This window comes from Pararge aegeria, chromosome 5 (assembly GCF_905163445.1).
Source record: "Pararge aegeria chromosome 5, ilParAegt1.1, whole genome shotgun sequence".
Lineage (NCBI taxonomy): Eukaryota > Metazoa > Arthropoda > Insecta > Lepidoptera > Nymphalidae > Pararge > Pararge aegeria.
Window position 1 is genome coordinate 17225011 of NC_053184.1, and position 22196 is coordinate 17247206.

Here is a 22196-nt window from a genome sequence, read left to right on the forward strand (position 1 = left end):
ATGATTCACACCTGAAAGTTGAAACACAAGGTAAATATGTGGGCGTAGCTAGGATTGGCCTCACGGGTCAAGTTAGTATATTTTAAAGAGTTAACTTAAACAAAGGTACTTAAAAGGTGTAATAATGTACTATGTTCTACAGACGACATCGCAAAGCGTTTTTGTGGTCCACTGGGCTACAATTTTCAAGTGTAGCATTGAGTCTCTGACGCTTTTTCTGTGACGATAAACTATCTCACACTCTTTTAAACGAATCATCGGCCAGAACTCGACTAAAGGTCGGACTACATCGGGAAATACAAACGTCCAATTAATTTGAATGAAACCATTAAGAATTCACTACCTCTCAGTGCAATCGAGAACAACGAAATCTACATAACGTTCGCAAGGGCGTGAAAAGTCTACCCAATCCGCATTGGGCCAGCGTAGATGACTACGGTTATAACCTTTCTCATTCTGGATGGAGACTCGTTCCCTGTAGTGGGCCGGTGATGGGATGATGCGCATTCGTAGTCTTTGTGAACACATCGTGTTTTTAATATTGACGTGTTGCGCCTGAGATTCACTAAAACACTTTATATCTTGCAGCTCAACGGACCACAAAATGTAGCTTAACATATTTCTTTTCGACGTCCAGATCACAAAAACTCATTGTTTTATAATTTTTTTTTTTTATAATCTATGTCCTGATTATTTTCCTAGCTACACCAAATCGTCATGGGAAAAGCTCATTCATGTGTTGATGGTAATTATACAACTAATGAGTCCAGTCTAAAACTAACGAAATAGATGCAGCCATAACTCAAGCGAAGGCTTTCGTACAACTAATCGTGAAACTCTCGCACGTAGGACGCTAATGTGCAAAGCAACGCGGGCGCAAATTGGCTTGGTTTAGCCTTCGCTTGTATTGTAGCTCAAACTATAACTAGCTCTTTATAACAGCTCCAGCAGCCTTAGACCAAGTGTAATCTATTATATCATATTACGTAACACTATTGAAGATTCATTACGTAAACACTGTTAATAAGATGGCAACTTTTAACAATAATTTGAAATTTATTTGCAGACGTGGGATGTTGCAAGAAGTATATATATTTTAACTAAAGAACGGGACTACGCAATGAATGTTCTAAACTACCTCTTACAGAACACGAAAAAACAGAAAGCCTGCAAAAACTTATAAGGTTTTTATAAGTTTTTTACCTAACGATATTATTCCTTCGATTGCACGTTGCCTAAGGCTGCTGCTAAGAAAGCGACAGAACCCTATGTTAAGAATGACTAAAGTATGAGCTAAAAGTATCAAAATGTAATCCCAAACACAGCCATACATGTATTCCTCGTAGTAGAAAAAAATATAGTTATTTCACAATGCAAGATGGATTGTCAAAATGTACACTACCCAACTACAGATAGCACAACTATAAATCAATGAAAAGCTCATTTTATGTAGAAAGTTTTGACTATGAGGTATCTTTGCCTAGAAAAAGTTATAGGTCGTATTGTGAAGGAGCAGGTATTTATGGACATAAAGTTCCTGTTATTAATAGCTAGCATTAAAAACGAATTTAATGTTTACTGTATATAATATATTTTCAATTCAAAAATACCAGCCAGTGAAAACAAAACTTTATCCCCCATTAATATTAGTAATACCGTGAATATTTTAACAATACGACTCATAAATTTTTTCACACAACACCTAGGTTATAACACAATAATAAATAATATATAAAAGGAGCTTTAAAATAACTTGGCTGATAGCTATAGGTATGGGACAAGTTTCCCATTATATTTTGAACAATGACTGTATAGAAAACAAAATGTCCCAATATATTTATTTTTTATGTCACTACAAGTTAGCCCTTGACTGTAATCTCACCTGTCTGTGCGGGCTAACCTGTTAGGGAGTATGGTAGTCATACTAATCCCTAATCGGTTTCTACGCGACATCGCACCGGAACACTAAATCGCTTAGCGGCACGTCTTTGTCGGTAGGGTGGTAACTAGCCACGGCCAAAGCCTCAAACAAGGCAAATATATAACATGTTAATATATAACAGCACTACCACTTTTATAAGTTACATCGACAATACCGACGTAATGCGGACAAAAACGGTTATTAACACCAATGAAATACAAGGCATATTAATTGTGTGGAGACTTAAAATACAACAAGATGCAAGAACACGTTCCGCGTACCTCACAAGAACTCGTGAGCAACAAACAATAGTCATTAGCTGGGTTTACACCAGACAATCCTAGCTTTGTCAGTGGTTACAGCTGTGGCCTCCCTTTGGGGCCACCGAGAGTTATGTTCGATTTTAATTTACGCAATTAAAACACCACTTGCTTTAACGGCAATGGCAAACATCGTTAGGAAACCTGCATATCTAATGTTCTCAACAGCGTATTATGTCTTCGCACTTGGCCAGTTTGGTACACCGGGTCCTAAATCCTTCTTATTCTGAGAGGAGATTTCTCAGTGGCGTGCACTGAGTTAATAACCAGGGTACGCAGCAGGAAGATTGCATCGAATGGTAAAAATTCTGCTCCTATAAGAGTTATATATAAATTTTAGCGTAGGCACTGCTTTTGTGCATGTATGAAGTGCACGCCACCGCTTCCCCTGTAGAGGGCCAGTATTGGGTTGTAATTGACGTTGATGATGACACCAGACGATCCACCGCGCTACTACCAGTCTCTTGGCATCTCGGTTACGTCGCGTGCGCGGTTTGGAAGCTGGTGTGTGAATCACATGATCGGGCGAAATGGACAATACACAAAATAACTGTTTAATAAATTATAATAAATAGCAGAATATGTTGCAGCTGCTATGGAAACTTGACGCCGCTTCTACAAGTATGAGGTTCGGCTGAATGATCCAGCTTTGGTTGGCTTATGCGTGAGCCGAATCAGAGAAATGCGATCCACGTTTCTAGCTTTACGATAGCGGATCGTGGATCGCCAATCAAAGTCGGATTGTCCAAGTAAACCCAGATATTGAAAATGTTTGAAGCGTCAATGTTATAGCTTGGAATTGCTTAAATATTCTCAAGCCTGCTAAGAAAATATATCTACACAGGGACACTCGTTATAACTTATTCAAGTGGTAAAATGCTTCAAAACGTGTTCCGGTTTGTGTATTTTACATGTATATCTATGGTTGGGCCTTCATACATATTTGAGCAATCAATATTCCGAACAATCTTTAGTCGAACTACGTTTTTAGTCAAACGTATGTATGGAATTTGCTCTACCCAAATCTGTGAAAGACACCCTGCGGTCGCCAAATTGTTAATAAAATCATCGGAAAATACAAATTGATGATAAAAAAAAAAGTTCTTAAATTCTTATAAATGTAGGAAATAAATTTGGCCTGAGTCAAAGTACAATAAATAAAATTTAATATTAAATATTGTAGTAATTAACTATTGGTAAATATGTATGTTATATTTCTGAATAAATTAACGCGTGTGCATTGTACATTCAGTTTACCACATTTTTTTCATACTGTGTACTATTTCATTTTGGTAAAAATATGTGACAACAATGCATCGATATCTGCCAATTGAACTTTGCATTTGATGTTTAAACTTTAATGTTTGTACATTGACTAAGACCCCAAACTTAAGTGTACGGAGTACCCTTAGTAAAAGTTATCATATATTAAAATATTTAGTGGGTTTTTATGGGTTTCCCTATTATAAGTACTAAAAATTCAATAATTTCAACAAAAAAAGGTAGCGTAAGGACTTTAAATTTAAAAAATAATCTTTAAACTATAAACTCGTACTAAGGGTGATACTCAGCCGCTACCACAACGTATTCAGAGTGCTTCCGCCTGCTTGTCACTCGAACGAGCTATTATTAACGTCCCCGGACTAATTTGAATAAGACGGGCATACGGCGCAGTGGTAGCACCCGAGTACTGCCGTGTCTAAGCATTTTAAGTGTATTGTAAGAATGAGTATAGTAAGAAGTAGACTCAATATACTCACTACACATATGGAAGTATGGTGTGGAGGATATAATCACCTGTTCTGAAAGCTGAAGTACTTGGCGTCGCGGGGGATGGTGCACAGCTGCTTGCCGTAGCAGCACAGCACCTGCGGGTTGAAGGTGTACTTCCGCCCGCAGCAGTAGCCGAGGCTCTGCATCACCGGGTCGATCTCCACCTCGAACACCTCCGACAACTGCACACAAATGTCCAATCAATTATGACCAAATCGGCATAGGTAGAACAATTTGTGGTCATTACCTCGAAGGAATAAATTGGTGTGACTAATAAATAAAAAGTTTTTGTTTTGGCTATGTTTTAGCAACCCGAAAGTTTTCAAGTACTGATTGCAACATTATAATTTTACAATATATTTTTTTTATAATATAGCAGTTTATCCGGCTCGAAAGACAAAGAATAAAGTGTGATTTCATAAAGTTATTTTTTGGCTCTAAGATCGCGTTTAGTTTAGTAACCCAAAAACTTTCGTTCATGTGTTTCGATTATATTATACTATCACCAGCACGTCGGTATTACCGTCTCGAAGGAGCAAAAGTGTAGCGTCCGTCGTGTGGCTACGGTATCGTAACAATCGTATATTCACTCACCTTAGTGCAATATCTGTAGACGCGCGAATTCTTCCGATTGTATAGCCACGCGTTCTCGAACATTAACCAAACATCGTCGACGTACGCCCACGGGTCCTTATAGTGGCCACGGTCTAGGTTGGACTTTATCGTCGACAGGTCTATGGGCCTTGTAACTATATCGAAGTAATCCGGGATGCCCAGCGCCGTTGCATCGACGGGCTGTCTAAACGGTAATGATTCTGGATCTAGTCTAAACAGCTTTTCTAACGTTGGCAGTAACGCTTGCCGCAACTCTTCGGGTTTGAACACAAACATCTTCTTTGGACCCCGGTCGGTCCCATCCGCTGTAGTGGTCTCCGTGGTTTCCTCTTTTATTTCTCTCTTGATTTCTTGTAATTCTTGTTTGATTTCTTGCTTGATGAACGGGTCGGGCCTTTCGAAGCGGTCGACCACGTCCTTGTCAGCAGTTTCGTCACGCATGCCTTTTCCACCGCAGTCTTCTTCTTGTTCATCTTTGATACGTATGTCGTCCGTCTCCCGTTTTATGTCGGGCGGACTGTCATCCGCGGCTGCGTTCTGTAATAAGAATATTCTATAAAAACATTGACTCGCAAAGCAGAACTTTGTTAAGCTAGTATGGTGGTATTTTACATATATAAGGCCGCTGAGACCTGCGTTATGAAAAATGTTGTCTCTTGACAACATAAAAGTTTGTTTTTTACATAATGTGGGAACAAATTCCTGGTTTTGTTCCTGGATGAGAACGTCTACCTAAATTGATGATTCCATACTTGTTCACAATAATGATTGAAAAACTGGCAAATGTTGATTTTGAAAAATACTGCTATCGTTTTTTCCTGGCTTCTTCTAAGTAGAATCTGTCTTCATCAAGCTAACTCGACGTATCAAAAGTGCTTATATTAGAAAAAGACGCAGTTTTTGAGCCGAGCACGGATACAAGTAACTAAAACAGTGGCACAATTGCGCGTTTATAAAATTAGTATAAGTCAAAGTCACAAGTCAATTTTTTTTATTCCAGTTGGCCCATACCACTTTCTATAAGTAAATTACATAAAAAAAGGGGAAAATGGTAGTAAGATGATAAAGGTTTACCAGTGCGGCCATTTGCGCGGAGACTGTTGCTGCTACGGAGGGCGGGCGCGACGACGGCCGGACGTCAGGCGCGGGGCTGGCGTGCGCGAGGGGCGTGGCCGGCGTTGCCGCTCCGCCCCCCGCTGGGGACGCACCGCTGGTGTCCCCCCGAAACGCCCCCGAGTGGTTCATGAACGGGCTGGCTACGCTGCGTTTGATATCCGCCGCACTGAGCCCCGGAGACGCGAGCGGGGGCCCATTGCTCGTGAGCGGGTACTGAGGCGCGGGGGACGTCATCGGCTGCCCGAACGGCGACATGCCCGGATTGCCCACGCTGCCCACGCCACCGACGCTGCCCACGCTGCCTCCGTTCGGCGTGTGCGGCATCTGTATACAATGCTTTCAATAAGCTTAGGTTTAGTATAATAAAAACAAAAACGCCGCCTGGAAAATCCGAAAATCGAAAATGTATTGACATAATAAAAAAAAAATGAACATACAATTTAATTCTTTATTTAAAACTCCTAGTAAAGAAAAGCTCTATTACGCCCAAGTCAACAGTCGGTTCGACTATGACATAGGATATTGCACACCAAAATAAAGCTTTTGAACTTATTGAGACTTCAATGAGACTTAACTAAAAAATAACTCTTTCTATATATTTTAAGTATGCTACTAATTTTGTTTTTTGCTCCTTATTTTAAGATTATTCATCTATTTTTTATTATAACTTGCGACTGTAAGCTTTATGAACAAAACATTAAAATTTCATATTGTATATCAATTAAGGAAACTTGTCAAAAAGATATGTACCTGATTGGGGCTAGGTCCAGGTGGGCCGACGAGATTAGGTTGATATGTCATGCGGTTGCCCTGCATCGTCAGTGGCATGCCAGGCGAGGGGATGCGCATCGCCGGAAGTCCGGGCTGCGTGGGTAGATTGGGCCGCCCCACACCCACGCCCACACTGCCCACACCCCCCACAACCCCCACGCCGGGCACGTTTGCCCGCACGTTCATCACAGCACTTCCGCCTAGCACGCCGGGTTGTTGTTGTTGCTGCAACTGGTTTTGTTGCTGTTGTTGTTGCTGCTGTTGTTGCGCCTGCTGCGCTTGCAACTGCTGCTCTTTTCTCTTCTGCCGTTTCTCTTCTAACTCCTTCTGTATTTTGTATATCTTCTCTGCGAGTAAGTGATAGTATTCGGAGCGCGTGCTCGCCATCTCGTACATATCGCCCTCAACTTTTTTCGCGTATGCTACTAGGTTGTGCATTCGTTTGTCTTGCATTGCTGTCGGGTCCGGCGTCGGAAAGATAGCTTGAACCCTTTTATGAAAAAAAATACAAGAACTCTAATATGTGCCATGATTTTTTTAATTACTTGATAGTCGTAAGATGCTAATACACCTTAAAAATGTATCGATTCCACCTTCCTATTACATTAAATCTTTCTTTTAAATTCAAATTCAAATTCAAAATTCAAAATTCATTTATTTCAAGTAGGCCTAATACAAGCACTTTTGAAACGTCAAGTCTGTCCGTGTGTAGTGACTCTACCACCGGTTCGGAAGGCAGATTCTACCGAGAAGAAGCCGGCAAGAAACTCAGCAGTTGCTCTTTTCCAACATCAAAAATTTACATTTTATATTTTAACATTCATTTTTCTATCTTGTGAGAGATGAAAGCGGAGCCGGATGCTTCCAAGCAACCTTGTCATTAAGAAACTCATCAATTGTATAATAACCTCGCTGTAATAAATGTGTTTTAACACATTCTTTAAACTTATGGATTGTAGGTCCAAAATTACCTTAGGAATCATATTATAAAAGCGTATACTCAATCCCACAAATGACTTCTGCACCTTTCGCAGACGATATGCAGATGCCACTAATTTATGACCATTTCTTGTAAGTCGACTGTTTCTATCCACTTTTTGTTTATAAAGACTAATATGTTGTCTTACAAATACTATATTGTTATAAATGTATTGTGAGGCTACCGTAAGTATACCAATTTCTTTAAATTTTTACGGAGGGATTCACGTGATTTAAGTTTATATATTGACCGTACAGCTCTTTTCTGCAATATGAATATAGTTTCAATATCAGCAGCTTTGCCCCATAATAAGATCCCGTAAGACATCACACTATGAAAGTACGCGAAGTAAACAAGTCTTGCTGTTTCTACGTCAGTAATCTGTCTAATTTTCCTGACGGCGTAGGCAGCCGAGCTTAGTTTACCTGCTAGTGTATCTATATGGGTACCCCACTGAAGCTTACAATCTTCCATTTTTAGTGATTCTCCATTTATTATTATATTTTTATTAACTTTCTTTACATTTGGTAAAATAAATTCCACACACTTAGTTTTTTTTGCATTTAAAAGTAAATTATTGACAGTAAACCAGTGCGACACATGCGACATAGCACGGCTTACATCGTCAGAGTTGTCTCTACCTCTATCAGTTTTAAAAATTAGAGATGTATCATCAGCAAACAGTACAATGTCACAGGTTTCACTGACATGGTGTGGTAGATCATTTATATACACCAAAAATAGAAAGGGACCCAAGATTGAACCCTGTGGGACACCCATTGACGTAGCCGACCCCTGCGACTTAATGTCTTTTATGCAAACCCTTTGGGTTCTGTCACTGTCTTTCATTTCATATTATAAAATTCTACATTTTCGGGTGATGATAATAAGTATCAAGTAGTTCTTGAAACTATGTGAATTCGACATGCAGTCAAATATTATTTAAAAAAAAAACAATAATTTCATCAATACTCAAATTCAAATGTACGTGCCGTATCGATATTGAGGCTGTTAAATTATTGTATACAGTTGTGATGCATTCTTTAAACAGGCTGGTTCGTTTATTTAAAAAGAGGATATAACCTGATTAGAAGAAAGATGCGTGTATCTATAAACTTATTTCAGTTATGTTTACACGCGCGTACTTTCAGGATCAGTTAGGTCGGATAGGTGTATATTAGCGTAAATTATCTTATGTTTCCGATTCATGTTTTAATTTTTATTAACTTCTATAAAATTGACGAAGCTGACCCTGACCGCTCTTAAATAATTAACACTTTAATAATGGTAAGATGTGCAGTAAAACTTACAGTTTATGAACAAGGTGGTTTCTGAGATCGGGTGTTATAGACTGGTGCCACTCTTTCGTCCCGGACACAGGGTTGGCGGTGACTTGTCCCGGCAGTTGCAGTGTGCCTGCACTCATCTGCGTACAACATAGTTGTATTAAGTTCTGACAACCCATAATATCATAATAAGTTTATCTTTGGTAAAAGGAGTCTAATTATTTATTATAGTAACATCAAATTTATTATAGGCAGCGTCAAAAGCTACTGAAAATTATTATATTGATATTCTATAACAGAACAGAACCTAACCCTAGATTGAAATCCAATCAGCGTGCATATAAGTATTTATTTGAAATGTTTATAGCTCTATGCTCTTGACTGCAATCACACCTGATGGTTAGTGATGATGCAGCCTAAGGTGGAGCGCGTTAATTAGAGATATTCTATCAGGGTATTTAAATACCAGTAGTAGCTTTTAGGGACACGTTTGTTGTCTCTTGCATGTACTGAAATCTAACTGATTTCAGTACATGCAAGGGAAATAAGAGTTTTTATTGGTTTATTTTTATACGCTCATCAGTTGCGAATATTCAAGATCAGTTATATCAGGTAAGAATAAGCTTAGCGGAATAGCAAGATAGATAGAATAAGCTTAGTGGGGATCAAAGCTACGTTTTCAGATGCGGGGTCGCCATTTAAGTACCTTCTCGTTACTGGCTTATTACATACATAAGAGCTGAATGTAACATATTAGTGAATATTAGTGCTGCTCACCAGCTGCTGCTGCTGTTGCGACTGCTGCTGCAGGTCAGATTGCTGCTGGTGCGTGAATAGCTGCTGCATGGTCTGTTGCTGCGGCAACACGTCCGACAGCCCGGGCGGCCTCGGCGTGGGCAGGCGGGTGAAAGGCGCTCTCGCGAAACCGCCCACCATCCCCGCTACTGACGTTGGACACGTAATGCCCAGAGCCTCATACGCTCGCTTCATGTCAGCACCGCCGCCCACGGTGCTCACGCCGCCCACGCCGCCCACGGAGCTTACCGCGCCCACACTGCCGACGGAGTTGCCCGTGGGTGCTGCCGTCGCTGTAACGCCTCCTACGAAAACATGTCCTTTAAATGTTGAAGGCCATTGGGTAGAACGGAACAAATTAACCTGACTGACTGACGCAGGCCTGCAAGGCACCGGTCGACTAAAGATTCCTTATAAAAAAATATTGGAGCTGACCTGGGGAGCCTAGTGTGTGTTTTCTTATGCTATCGTGTGTAAGTTAATTACGATTTATATGGAATGGAAAGACCATACACTAGTGACTATACTGTTTCCTAGTATCATAACTAGGTGGCGTTCTTTTTATTTCATACAAATCGTAGTTAAATTTCACGCGATCGAATTCGTGGCTATGAACTACATTGCTGATTTTAATAATATTTATATGAAAACCGTATACAGTTCGTATAAGCCGTGTGGTGAATCAGAATACAGTTGTCTACTATTCCCGCGGGTGGTATTACAAAACTTGATTAATCTAGCAAAAAGCTTCGAAGTTCATTTTATAGTTCTAGGATTAAATGGACCTAAATGGAGGGAGTTGTAAAAAAATATGTAATACGCCATTTTGTGGCGGCCATCTTAGACCGATTTCCTTCAAGCATAGCCAAGAACACGGTTAACCCGTGTGGGAAATATTATGCCACAAATAGACACACACACACGTCTAACTTACAATACCCCGTCGATTTGCGTCGTGGGTTAAATATACATTTATTGTGTGTTTACGCCACCAATAAATGTTTACTAATTATCATTAACAACTGTACCTGTATTATTGTAAGAAATCGCATTATTTTATCATATTACGCCAAATTTTATATTAAATCAGTGGGCATAAAATATGCTTTTTTAGTTTCATTTACCATACCTTATTTAACATTAGTGACAAATTAAAAGGAATCAGAAATGCTACTTTATTTACTTTATTTTGTAATTGATTGTTACTTTCATAAATTTAATCATGTTTTTTAATACCTTTTTCAGATTTTCTACATGCTTATTGTTCGGGAGAAAATGCATATTTAAGTTACGTAAAAAACATTATTCTATTGTCGCTTTTCGAATTATCACCTTGAGAGATCCATTTGAATAACTTTTGAATAACTTTTGAGTACTTTAATGATTAAAACTTGTGAACAACAATGCGATATATTTGCTGGAAAAACGTTTTAATATTGTTTCAAATGGTATTTATTGGAAGAAATTAGATCACAAAAAATCTTTCTACATACTTTAAACTCTACAATGTGATATATAGTAAGGGGATACCAAAACACAAGCCATTTAAAGTATTAGCAATACTTGACTTAGCAAGGAATAATTTTAATCTCAAATAACGTATAATCATTCTCAATGTTCATATAAAAATAGCCTTCAATTTGCAACTCTAACTGATTAAAAAGAATTTCCACGTTTATTATGTACGTGTGTTTAATAGTGTGTGAATTATTATTCTTTTAGTATAATCTATGACCAGAACTGCTGTTGCCATCGTAATCGGTGACCTTAAATGTAAACACAGCTGATGTCATGGTTGTCACAGCGTATATTTGTGTTAGGTTATTTCTCAAGTATTGATCTCAGGAAAAAATGAAACCAAGATTTTAATTTGTATATAAACTACTACGACATTATACCTCATCGGTTTTATACGCACTTTGTAACAAGTCTTGTATTTTTGTAGCAGTGATAAAACTATTGTGGTTATCAATTTTCGGGCCAGCACCTGGTCACATGTTTGAATATTTTCGTCATGGATTATTACTAGATTCACCTTGTATGGTTTCACTAAACAGACCTAAGTTGCGGTATCGAATATATTGCATGCGTTGTTCATCAACGGACTGGACTATATTTCCATTTTTAAAACATATACATACAAAAAGCAAAAAGCAATGAACATATTTTAGGATAAGATAGGTAAGAAAACACAGATTCTTCCGACGAGTCCTCCAACCGTTCGGATAGCATATTGTAATCAAAAAATCGACAAGAAACTGCAGTTTCACACATTTGACCATGTAACAGCACCTTGAATGGATATGTAATGTTATGTACGGATGAATGCGTAGTCGTTTAATCATTGATGATGCATATGGAATGAAGGTGCTTCACCACCGCTGTACCTGCTGGCACTGACCCCAAGCGATGGCATAATGGGCAAACTACAGTGAACGCGTGGGATTCAAAGCTACGGTTTCTTATGAGAGCGGAGACGCCATATAGCGGCCGTTATATTAAAATATTGTAAAATTAATTATATTGTTATATTTGGCTTTGCAATGAATATGTCCTAGTACGGAAAATAAACGGCATCCTTTAAGTCGGACATAACTGTCAAAATGCGGCCATCTCACCGTCATAATACGGACGCTATGTAGCGACTCCGCACCGCTTAGGAAACCGTAGCTTATGTAATGCTACAGTACCGACGTTGTTAAATAAATCGTTCGATCTATTTTATCAATCTGTCTCGCTCGAACTCATTAGAGAGCTATGTATTGAGTGAATATAGATGAATTGTAGCAATGTGTCTATTCATTCATTTCCACTCGACACAATGACTTTCAAATAAATTAATAAAATGAATTAACATAAACTCGGTCTCCACACGAGGTGGAAATATATTACGTTGGTTATAGGCCGTAACGAGGTCAAAAACAGCTAACTGTACTAACAGGCTCAGATGAGTGCGGCGGTACTATTGCGAGTACGCGACTTACCTGCCAGTGGGTTAACGGACGGGAGGGCGTTGGGTGCGGGCGCGGCCGCCACGTTGACGCTGACGGAGCCCACGCCGCCGCCCGCCGCGCCCACCCCGCCCACCGACCCCACGCCCGGCGTCGAGTGGGACACCGCGGCCGCTAACAATGGACAAACACACACATTGCTGCTCGTTCGGTTGTACACTCAACTTTCACGCATGTTCGCTATCCAATCTAACCAATTGTCGGTTGTCAAGCTAACCTCAAACTACGCTTCAAATCGTGCAGCACGTTTCCACAGTCAACATTGTGAAAAGGATGTTTCCAGTACCTTAATTATACGTATATTAGACGTATTCTAGAAGAAATAGTATAAGCACAAGGCAACACCTTTGGAGGTGAGAAAGAAGAGTTGACGTCTCTACATACGCTCCGAGTGTTTACATATCGGTGTGCTGTGTGTATCTTGATAAAATCGCATATCAAAATTAACTACTAACGCGGGTATAAAACTATTTCGTTTATTTTGATTTTGTGCATTCTTTTTTAGCGACGCGGCCGATTGACAGTTGGATGGTGTATGTAAACTGAGTATTGTATAATTAACAGTCAACGTGTGACACCACGTCGCGATGTGCGGTGATGTTGGACATTTATTTCTATCCTTCGTTTAGTGTACAACCGGACTTTTCTCAACGTATAGTTCGCAACAAACTCAATGGCAGGTCGGAATAGCTACATGTCCCCGGACTTGACACAAATAATAGGTACGCAGATGTCTGTGCACTTGTCTGCATTTGTTAAAATTTCAGTACGACCATTAAGTTTAATTGCGAACTTTACCCAGCTGAAATATCTATGGAATTGAAGATTCCAAGAAAATTTCCATCACTTATGGCAGCAACATTCCTGGAATTGTTATATTCCAACCGAGTATTAGTTAGTTGTTATTCACTCGCACCGTAAATGGTACTTGGTAGTTACGAAAGTGCAGTCAAGTTATGATTTACAAAAAGATTTAAATCGTTTGATATGATCGCCTAGGCTAACTTTACATTAGTGCAATGTTCTGCGTTAAATTGCGCATTCATTTGTCACTCGTTAGTTTACAACGACCGATATATTAAGACACCCGATTTTACCAAAAAACACAGTAGTAATAATTTACATTAAAAATGAAAATAGTATTCAATAGTTTTCGCTGTCAGGGTATATCTACGATTTAAATCTTTGTTCACCTTCCACAATGTAAAATAAACGTTTTTGTTAATATGAACGCATGGTCATTCATGATTTGAGCAAATGCATTATAAGTTATATTTTATTGGTTGATTAAATGTTAAGACTATGTAATGATAGAATGCCTGAAAATGTATGGGCGGGCATTTTGAGGCGTTATATAAAACATTTAATGTACACACACGTTAACACAAAAGCAACATAAGAGCGATTAGTAAATTAGACAAACATTTAGGACTCAAATAACCTATCTTAATTTGCAGGTCACCACCCAATGGTAAAAAAAACATATTATATGTGATCTATACTTCGTAGGGCGCATTTTCATAGGTCGAGAAACTGTTTTCAGGGAATTCCGCGATCTCACCCTGAATGCGTCGTCTACCGACCAATAAGAATGAGCCCGTAAGTATGATAAGAAGTAATAAACTAATATTACGGGTAATTTCGGTAATAAACATTAAATGGCAACTTTAAAATGACAGTATTGTTTTTAAGCAAAAAATAACTGAACTGAACTAAACTTCGCTATCCTTTTACACAGGGAAAATTGTATAAAACTTTATAAGACCAATACATTTAGAGAATTTGTGTACAGCCGATTAAAACCAGTCAAAGACTATTAATTTTGGTTTGGTGACACAAGAATGTTAAAAGAATAATAAAGAAATAATAATAAAACAGGATCACTCACGGTTCATAGTGTTTGTTCTAGTCCGGTCCGCTTGTTTGAGAGGTAAGCAGACGGGACAGTCATTCTTGTTACAATGCTTCCAATGGTTGATTATTTGTCGCGACGATGAACAATGAGGTACCGCACAGTTCTTCCCCGCCTGCAAATTGATCACATGTTAGGAAACATTTCAAATAGCCTCAATATAAAGTTGACCTTGAAATGGCCAAATCAGAACAAGTCACCTCCCATTTATGTCCCAATCCGCAAAAGACACAGCTTTTATGGATTGCGGCTGCTGCTATTCCTAGCAGCAATATTTGCTAGTCGTAGACAGCGGTGCTACAACAAATCGCAACGGGTCGGCGTGATACCAAGGACCAAATAAATCTGAGCCGCAAGCAGAAGAACAGGATATACGCAGGTTCATGATTGCCTTATGATAAGACAGAACCGCAGATCGTTAGAATTTCTAAAGTGTTTCTTGCCGGACATGTCTTAGCCTAACTTAACTCTGACAAGATTTGTATCGTAGAGATCTGTTTGATTTGTATCTAGTTAAGTTTTGAGGTGTGTCCCTTTGTCTTGAGAGGATACGTTTTTACCACTTAACTGATGATCTACGTGGAGGACGTTATTAAGTTGTTTGAGATATTTCTCAATAAACATTTTCGAGAGCCTTTTGAAATGTAGGGTTACATTTCAAATGGCTCTCGAAAATGTTTAAATGTTTAATTGATCTCCAAGAGCCCAGGGTCAAGTAAATCTTACGTCTAACTTTTTACGAAAGCAAAACTTGACATATCCGTCCCATTAAAATTTTCGGATATATAATAAAATACAGCAAGATTTTTGCATATACACTTTGTTGGACCTAATGCGAACGCCGCTGTCAGAAACTCGACGACCAACCTAGGACTTTGGATAGATAATGTTAAGAATATTGTTATTCTTCTTCTTAGCGTCTATTTACCAAGGTAAAATATTAATATTAAATAAAATAAAAAATTGAATTTTATTTTTTGGTATCACAATGTTCTAAACAATTACACTCAAAGATTTGAAATAATTATTTAGTGCCTAGAGTGGGTTCCTAATTTTGTGTTCCGCAACACAAAAAATGTACTTTCTCGGATAGCGTTACCAGGTGTCCGGAAAAAGCCGGACACAGTAAGGCGTGTTCATAATAATCGGTGTCCAGCTTGTCCGGCTTTATATATTTCTTTACTTTTTATTTTTGTTCGTACCCACTGAAAAAACCGCCGGAAACAAATGGCACAGAATCGTGAATTTTGGAACGCCCTTAAAAGACCTATGTCCAGCAATGGACGTCACTCGGTTGTTATTATGATGACGACCTATTAATACTGAGAAACAAAATCTTCAATAATCTAGAGTGTGACCATTTTACCCAAAACTCCGGACAAACTAGTTGTTCCGTCCGGCTATTGGGTTTCCTGACCTGGCCACTTTCAGTGACGTGCATACAGGGTATCCAGAAGTTATGCACTGAGCGGGCAGATGGTACAAAATGGATAAAACTTCCAGTACTAGTTACAAAAACATCAAGGGTAGGCATTGTACGAGTTATAGAAAGCCTAATTTTTTTATGACTCGCACTCGTACCGCCCGCTCAGCGCACACCCTGCGCATACCGTGTACGCTAGCCGCTCGTCGCGGCGGGCACTCACCTGACAGGACATCATGTGGTTGAGCACGGTCTTCATGGTCTTGCAGTGCGGCAGCGTGCACTGCCACGTCTCGCCGTTGGACTGCGACTCGCGGCGCTGGCACTTGTGCGCGTGCAGCAACAGCACCAGTTGTTGCTGGATGAGTTTGCGCTTCTCCGGGTCGGCGATGGAGCCCGAGCCCGGCTGCGGCGCCGCGCCCGCCGCGCTCTGCGTCGCCGCTTGCGGCTGCGACTGCGCAAACACACGCTGTAGTCGGGTGGCAGCGCAGCGCAGCCAGTTTAATCCAAAATAACAAAACAGTACACCGCGCCCGGCACTGTATACTGTATTCAGTAATCTGACATGTTGAATATTTAACTATATGTATGATTTTTGACACCGATTGATTTGTCGATTGAGTTCGATTCGCACTACTGGAATATGTTTGTGTGATGAACATGAACGTTTTTCAGTGTCTTGCTGTTTATCTGTACTTTATAAGTATTAATGTGTAATATTCATAAAAATATTCATCTGTGGTGTGTCCATACCTGTCCGCCAGCGGGCGCGCCCGGGGTTTGAGGGGAAGGGGCGGGCGGTACGGCCTGCGCCGCGCCGCCGCCAGCTTCGGGAGGGGGCCCGAACCGTACGCCGGCCGCGCGTTGCGCCGCACCGCCCGCCGCTGGCTGGCCGTAGGCGGGGTGGTAGGGCGCCAGGGGGTGTCCGCCGCCGCCCGGCGCACCCATGCGCGTGTGGCCGTGCCCCACGTGCGTGTTGTGCGCCGCGTGCGCTGCGTGCGCGGCGTGCGCCAGCCCCGTGCGCATGGTGGGCGCCTGCATGCCCACACCTACGCCGACGCCCACGCCCACTCCACCGACGCCCCCCACTCGCCCGGCGAGAGGGCCGTTCTGCATTGCCTGTAATAAAAAAGATACTTTATTCAAATTCAAAAAATGTTTTAATCATGTTGGCTTGTCACAGGCGCTTGTGGAGCGTTGATACATATATGTACTAAGTTACCATTCTTTTCAGGCGATGGAGATAACTACATTCGTTAATTTGAAACTAAAGCTAGGATGGTACCAAACACACCCTGGTCTAAACTTAGCCGGGCTTTTAGCTTCACGATTCAAATGATTCTATAGCGTTAGTGTATGAGTAAGATCACAGGAGTAAGTCATTTTAATAGCATTCAATTGAAATTCAATTAAATGTAGTCAGAGGAGTGATCAATATGTATGCACGCCACTGCTATCAAGCACTGTAAGAGTTTTTCGAATCGGAGTTCCTGAGATTAGCGCGTTTTCGGAATCATGTTCGAAAGATTAGCAGAAAACAAAAAACTCTTCAGCATTATTTATTAAGTACGTTAAGAGTAGTGAAACGTAAAGTAACAAGAGATATGAATATGCACATAAAAAAAGGTCATTACGCGGCTTTATCGGTAAACTGCGATCTCTAACCAGGCAACCTACCAAAAGAAATGGTTCAATATAAATATGAAAACGGCCAGTGCACTGTGACTTTCTTGGTTTAAAACAAAAGATTGCAGACACACGGAGGAGGCCTTACCAGACCTCAACCCGCGATTAACAACAAAATTACTGCAACTAAATCTGGTTGAACTGAGAGACAGTTGTAGGTATGATAATAGGGCACTGCCCACTAAACGAACACCTTTCCATTTTACGTATAACTGACAGTTCTGGCTCCTCAGCAACACTCCATGAAGCGCTCGGCGACCTGGGCGGCCTGCTAAGCTTCTGGAATGAGCTCGGCTGGCGTGACCCGCATCAGTGGCCGTACGTACAACGGACGGTCGGTTTCCGACCAAACAAGTGCGGACTTGCGACTTACTTGCGCGTGCGGGTGGTGTTGCGACGCGGCGTGCCCCGCGTGCGCCGCGTGGTGGCTGTTCGCCATGAGCGTCGGCAGCTGCTTGTTGACGTTGTTAATGATGCCGCCGCCCAGCATGCCGGGCCCGGACATGCTGCTATTCGTCACCACCATGTTGCCCACGCTCGCCACGTTCATCCCACCTGTGGGGAAACATAATTGACCTCACCCAACGGTACCAATTCGTTTAGGTTACCAAAATAATTGATATATAATACCATCATTACCGGCCCACTGCAGAGCACGGGTCTCCAACCAGAATGAGAAGGAATAAGACTGGGGCCTTATTCCTTCTCATTCTGGTCCACGAAGCTGGCCAAGTGCAAGTAATATTTAATTGCTTAAACGCACATAAGTAAATTAAAGCTGGTCACTAGCCTACCACCGTTTCTCGCCATAATAATACAACACTAACTTATTTTGAAAAAATAATATATATTTTTAAATATAAAAAAATATTAAAAATTTAATTAGATCTGCCGAAGACTTATTTCGGATTAACATCTATTCACAAAGGATAAATAAAGACAGCTGCCATAGATAATTAATAAAATATAATATACCGATTGCTCATATCGGCATTTTTTATCTGTAATATTCTCTGTCACGATACTTTTACTGTATACGTACATATATAAGACTGGTTGCGTTTTATTTTACGTCAAAGCAAACGAAATAGGTATCACGTCCAGCCCGGAATTGATTTAGGTCGCGAATGATCGATCAATGCCAACAGAGGTGCGAAAAATGGACGACTTGGAGGGTAAAGGTTTCGCCACAGTAACCGCGTATTTGTCGCTGAATTGATTTTACGATAACTGTCAAAAAACTCGGGCGCTAGCAGCAATGCGCAGCGTTATGACGCCTTAATGGCAGTGTTGTATTTCATAGTAGCTTCTGATCTATGTAGACGATGGCTGATAGAATGCGTAAGGATACCACTGCATGACACGAAGATCGCTATAAAAGCAAATGTCAAAGGCTGCTAGCGATCTGCGGTAGCTGTAGTTATGCTAGCGCCAGGCAATTTATTGAATTTCAGTGTGACATCCGTACGCAAAGTTAAAACGCGACGCTGTAACGGTATATAACAGGGTGCTAGGAACGCGTTCTGTTTGGCAATAGCTTTATATTACAGAAATTAGACGCTTGGACCATTTGCTGGTGTTGAATAACGATCCTGTCCTTTCTTGGATTTTGTAGTCAAACAAGGATAGGTTATAGTTTTGTCGCGTAATTCAATCCTTTTATCTGTATGCCTCAGCCATTTTTCGCAATTACGTTACTGCTACATAGGAACCTCTTAATGATAAGCTTTAATACACGTTATTCTATACCTCTTTACTTCTTTAGACTTTCTATTAAAATATAAAAACAAATAAAAATCTTAATATATATAAATCTCCTGTCACGATGTTTGTCCGCGATGTACTCCTAAACTACTTAACCGATTTTAAATTAAATTGGCACACCGTGAGCATTCTGGTCCAACTTAAGAGATAGGATAGCTTAGATCTTTAATTATAGTCGCAATTTTATTTTATTGCAAATTATTTGTCTTTAATTAATTGACAGTCACATGTTATATATATATATACTACTATACTCATTTAAGGCTTAGCGATACTGAATACTTTAAAAACAAAATCAAACGCAGACGAAGTCGCGGGCAACAGCTAGTAAAATATATAAACTTCACACAAATTGTATAAACACATTTTAATTAAGGGTTGCCTCTATTAATGTGGTAGCGTTTGGGTCATTTTGCGCTCTCGTTCAAGTTTCTTCGAAATTCTAGGTGTGACTGAGCATTGAGCAACTTTTTTACATACAACTAATAGACGAAAACGACACCACAATTTTGATGCCTTATAATTCCTATCATTAAGAGTGATAATTTTTGTTTTCAGAATTTTCAAAATTCGGTATTAATTTATTGCATACAAAAAATTAATAAGTCATGTTATTTCTCTAAAGTGTCATTACACTGTGGAACATTTTGTTCCACAGTGTAATGTCCGACTGTTGTAAAACACTGTCCCTGTGTTGGGGATGTTACATTACAGAGTAGTAGCATGTAGAGTATCTATGTAAGATATTGAATATTTCTCAAACTATACAGTTACAAAAAAGTCGCAGAACAAAAGTGGTTAGTTTTAATGTACACAACTAGGGGCCGAGAGCTTTCTACTGTTTTATATTTCACCCTGTGTATGGCGATATAAGCCAGTCGTATCTCACAATATACTTTAAATATAGCACTCACCTTGAATGGAACTCATCGGCATGGATGAATGCAACTGGTTTGGATGGCTTGTATTTGGTATAAGTTGCTGATGCATATTGCCCATGAGGTCCTTAGAAACAGACACGTTAGGCGGCGACTGCAAATTAGGACTTTTACTACCTAGACTCAACCCCAATGGGTTGTTGTGGCCAACTAAACCACTCTTGTTGCCCTGTGAAAAGACCAGCAAACGAAATAACACCATTAGTATATGATATTCAAGAGATACACTTAAAGCTACCCATTCATATTCTAGCCAAAGAGGTTTAAAATGTACAGATAAATTAAATAGATTCCCAACCCTGGCAACTTCTTTAGTTGCAAGTAAGGATCCTGGACATTAGACATTTGACATGTCAACGGCTGCAGTTGACATTGCGCAATTTAAATAATATAACCTGCATGCTAACATGTCTCTAGTTTTGTAAGTTGTAACTGGGTCTCCCAGAGAGAAGGATTTCTCTTACGCGGCTTGGCGGACTTGTAAGATTCAGTAATTATTAACACATGTTAAGTTTTTATAAATAGGACCAGAGCAGGCTTATATAGATAGTTTGTCCTGGTTAGAAAAGCCAATTTTCAAAACCCGCACTGGCACAGTGCATTCTTGGCAGATAACACAATATCTAACGATTGTTGAACCAACCCAGATATGGAATTCATGATCCAGATTGGGATCCAAAGACCTAAGCAGGTCAGTGAGCCAGATAGACATTTGACAAAAATGTAATCAAAGTTAGTACGACCTATCTAAAACTTGCAGTCTCAATATTATTTTGTTCACATATAAAACTTTGAAAAATGTTGAGCTCTAAATAAACATAGGTGTATCAATAAATAAAAGTAGTCTAATTTTACCCTCAGTATATCCTTCAGTCCCAGATACTCACTTGTTGCATAAGATGATTGTTTATTTGTCTCTGCATGGCAGCTGTAGGGTCATCTCCATTTAGCTGTTGTTGCCCCCCAGGGCCGGGTCCCTGCGCCGGTGGCTTGGGCCCTGCTACACCGGGCTGTTCTCCCCAGGAACCCATCAACTCATCAGGAAGATCTTTCTCCAGGTCAAACATGTCCAGGTTGGAGAACCCAGAATCTAGTGGAATAACACACATTAAAAAATTATTTAAAGTTTTAAAAATATTCTGATCTTGGCAAAATAAAAATTTAATCTCTTTTGATTTCTATCTATGAAGACTTTTCTAATAATTTTTATGTGCTTGATTTAAAAATGTTGGACACTTTTGTTAAATGATTAACTGAATTGTACCATGTCAAGTTAAGACAGTAAATTATATTTAGTTTGAATAATTTAGATTTGGGTTTAGTTTAATAGATAATAGTTAGTCTGGAAAAGGGTTTTAATTAACAGTCTATTTATTCATATATGTAGATTATTTGTTGTTATCTCTTAATTATTATATAACAATAAACTGTGTAACACTGGGCTAAATAACACCATAAAAAAATATTTTAACACAAATGTATATTGAAAAAATATATATTTATAAAAAATAGAGGAATATTGATAATAAAAATTCATTTATTTCAAGTAGTATTTATTATAAGCACTTTTGAATTGTCAAGTCTGTCTGTGTGTAGTGACTCTACCACTGGTTCGGTATTACATGAAACTGAAACTGTGAACATTCTAGAAAGTATCATAAGTTTTTCCTATTGTCAAACTATTTAGGTGTGTCTGGGTGTTTTCAAAATATTAATTCATATAATATAAGATCCCATTTTAAGTTCATAAAAACATTTCTAAATTTAAGAAAAAATGTGACTGCAATAATTTAAACATTAGAAGTAAGAATAAACTTACAGTGCAATATACTAGGTTACATAAAATTCATAATTCGTTGAAAAGAAAATTGCATACAATTCTACAA

General features: G+C 39.5%; 1 protein-coding gene across 7 annotated transcripts in view; it reads right to left on the reverse strand.

The window, feature by feature from the left end:
* The window catches only part of LOC120624128 (CREB-binding protein), a 41080-nt gene that overhangs the window by 13515 nt on the left and 5369 nt on the right, over nt 1-22196 (reverse strand). For 3 of the 7 annotated variants that reach the window (XM_039890490.1, XM_039890487.1, XM_039890486.1), the window contains exons 2-14: nt 21198-21400; nt 20287-20491; nt 17982-18163; nt 16676-17041; nt 16146-16376; nt 14476-14614; nt 12561-12701; nt 9559-9881; nt 8806-8921; nt 6496-7006; nt 5704-6081; nt 4609-5166; nt 4039-4196 (exon numbers count right to left, since the gene is read on the reverse strand). In XM_039890490.1, coding sequence (XP_039746424.1) covers nt 4039-4196; nt 4609-5166; nt 5704-6081; nt 6496-7006; nt 8806-8921; nt 9559-9881; nt 12561-12701; nt 14476-14614; nt 16146-16376; nt 16676-17041; nt 17982-18163; nt 20287-20491; nt 21198-21400 — 3511 coding nt within the window. The remainder of the gene's footprint in view (nt 1-4038; nt 4197-4608; nt 5167-5703; nt 6082-6495; nt 7007-8805; nt 8922-9558; nt 9882-12560; nt 12702-14475; nt 14615-16145; nt 16377-16675; nt 17042-17981; nt 18164-20286; nt 20492-21197; nt 21401-22196) is intronic. The other 4 variants (XM_039890491.1, XM_039890488.1, XM_039890489.1 and 1 more) reach the window with 3 other exon arrangements.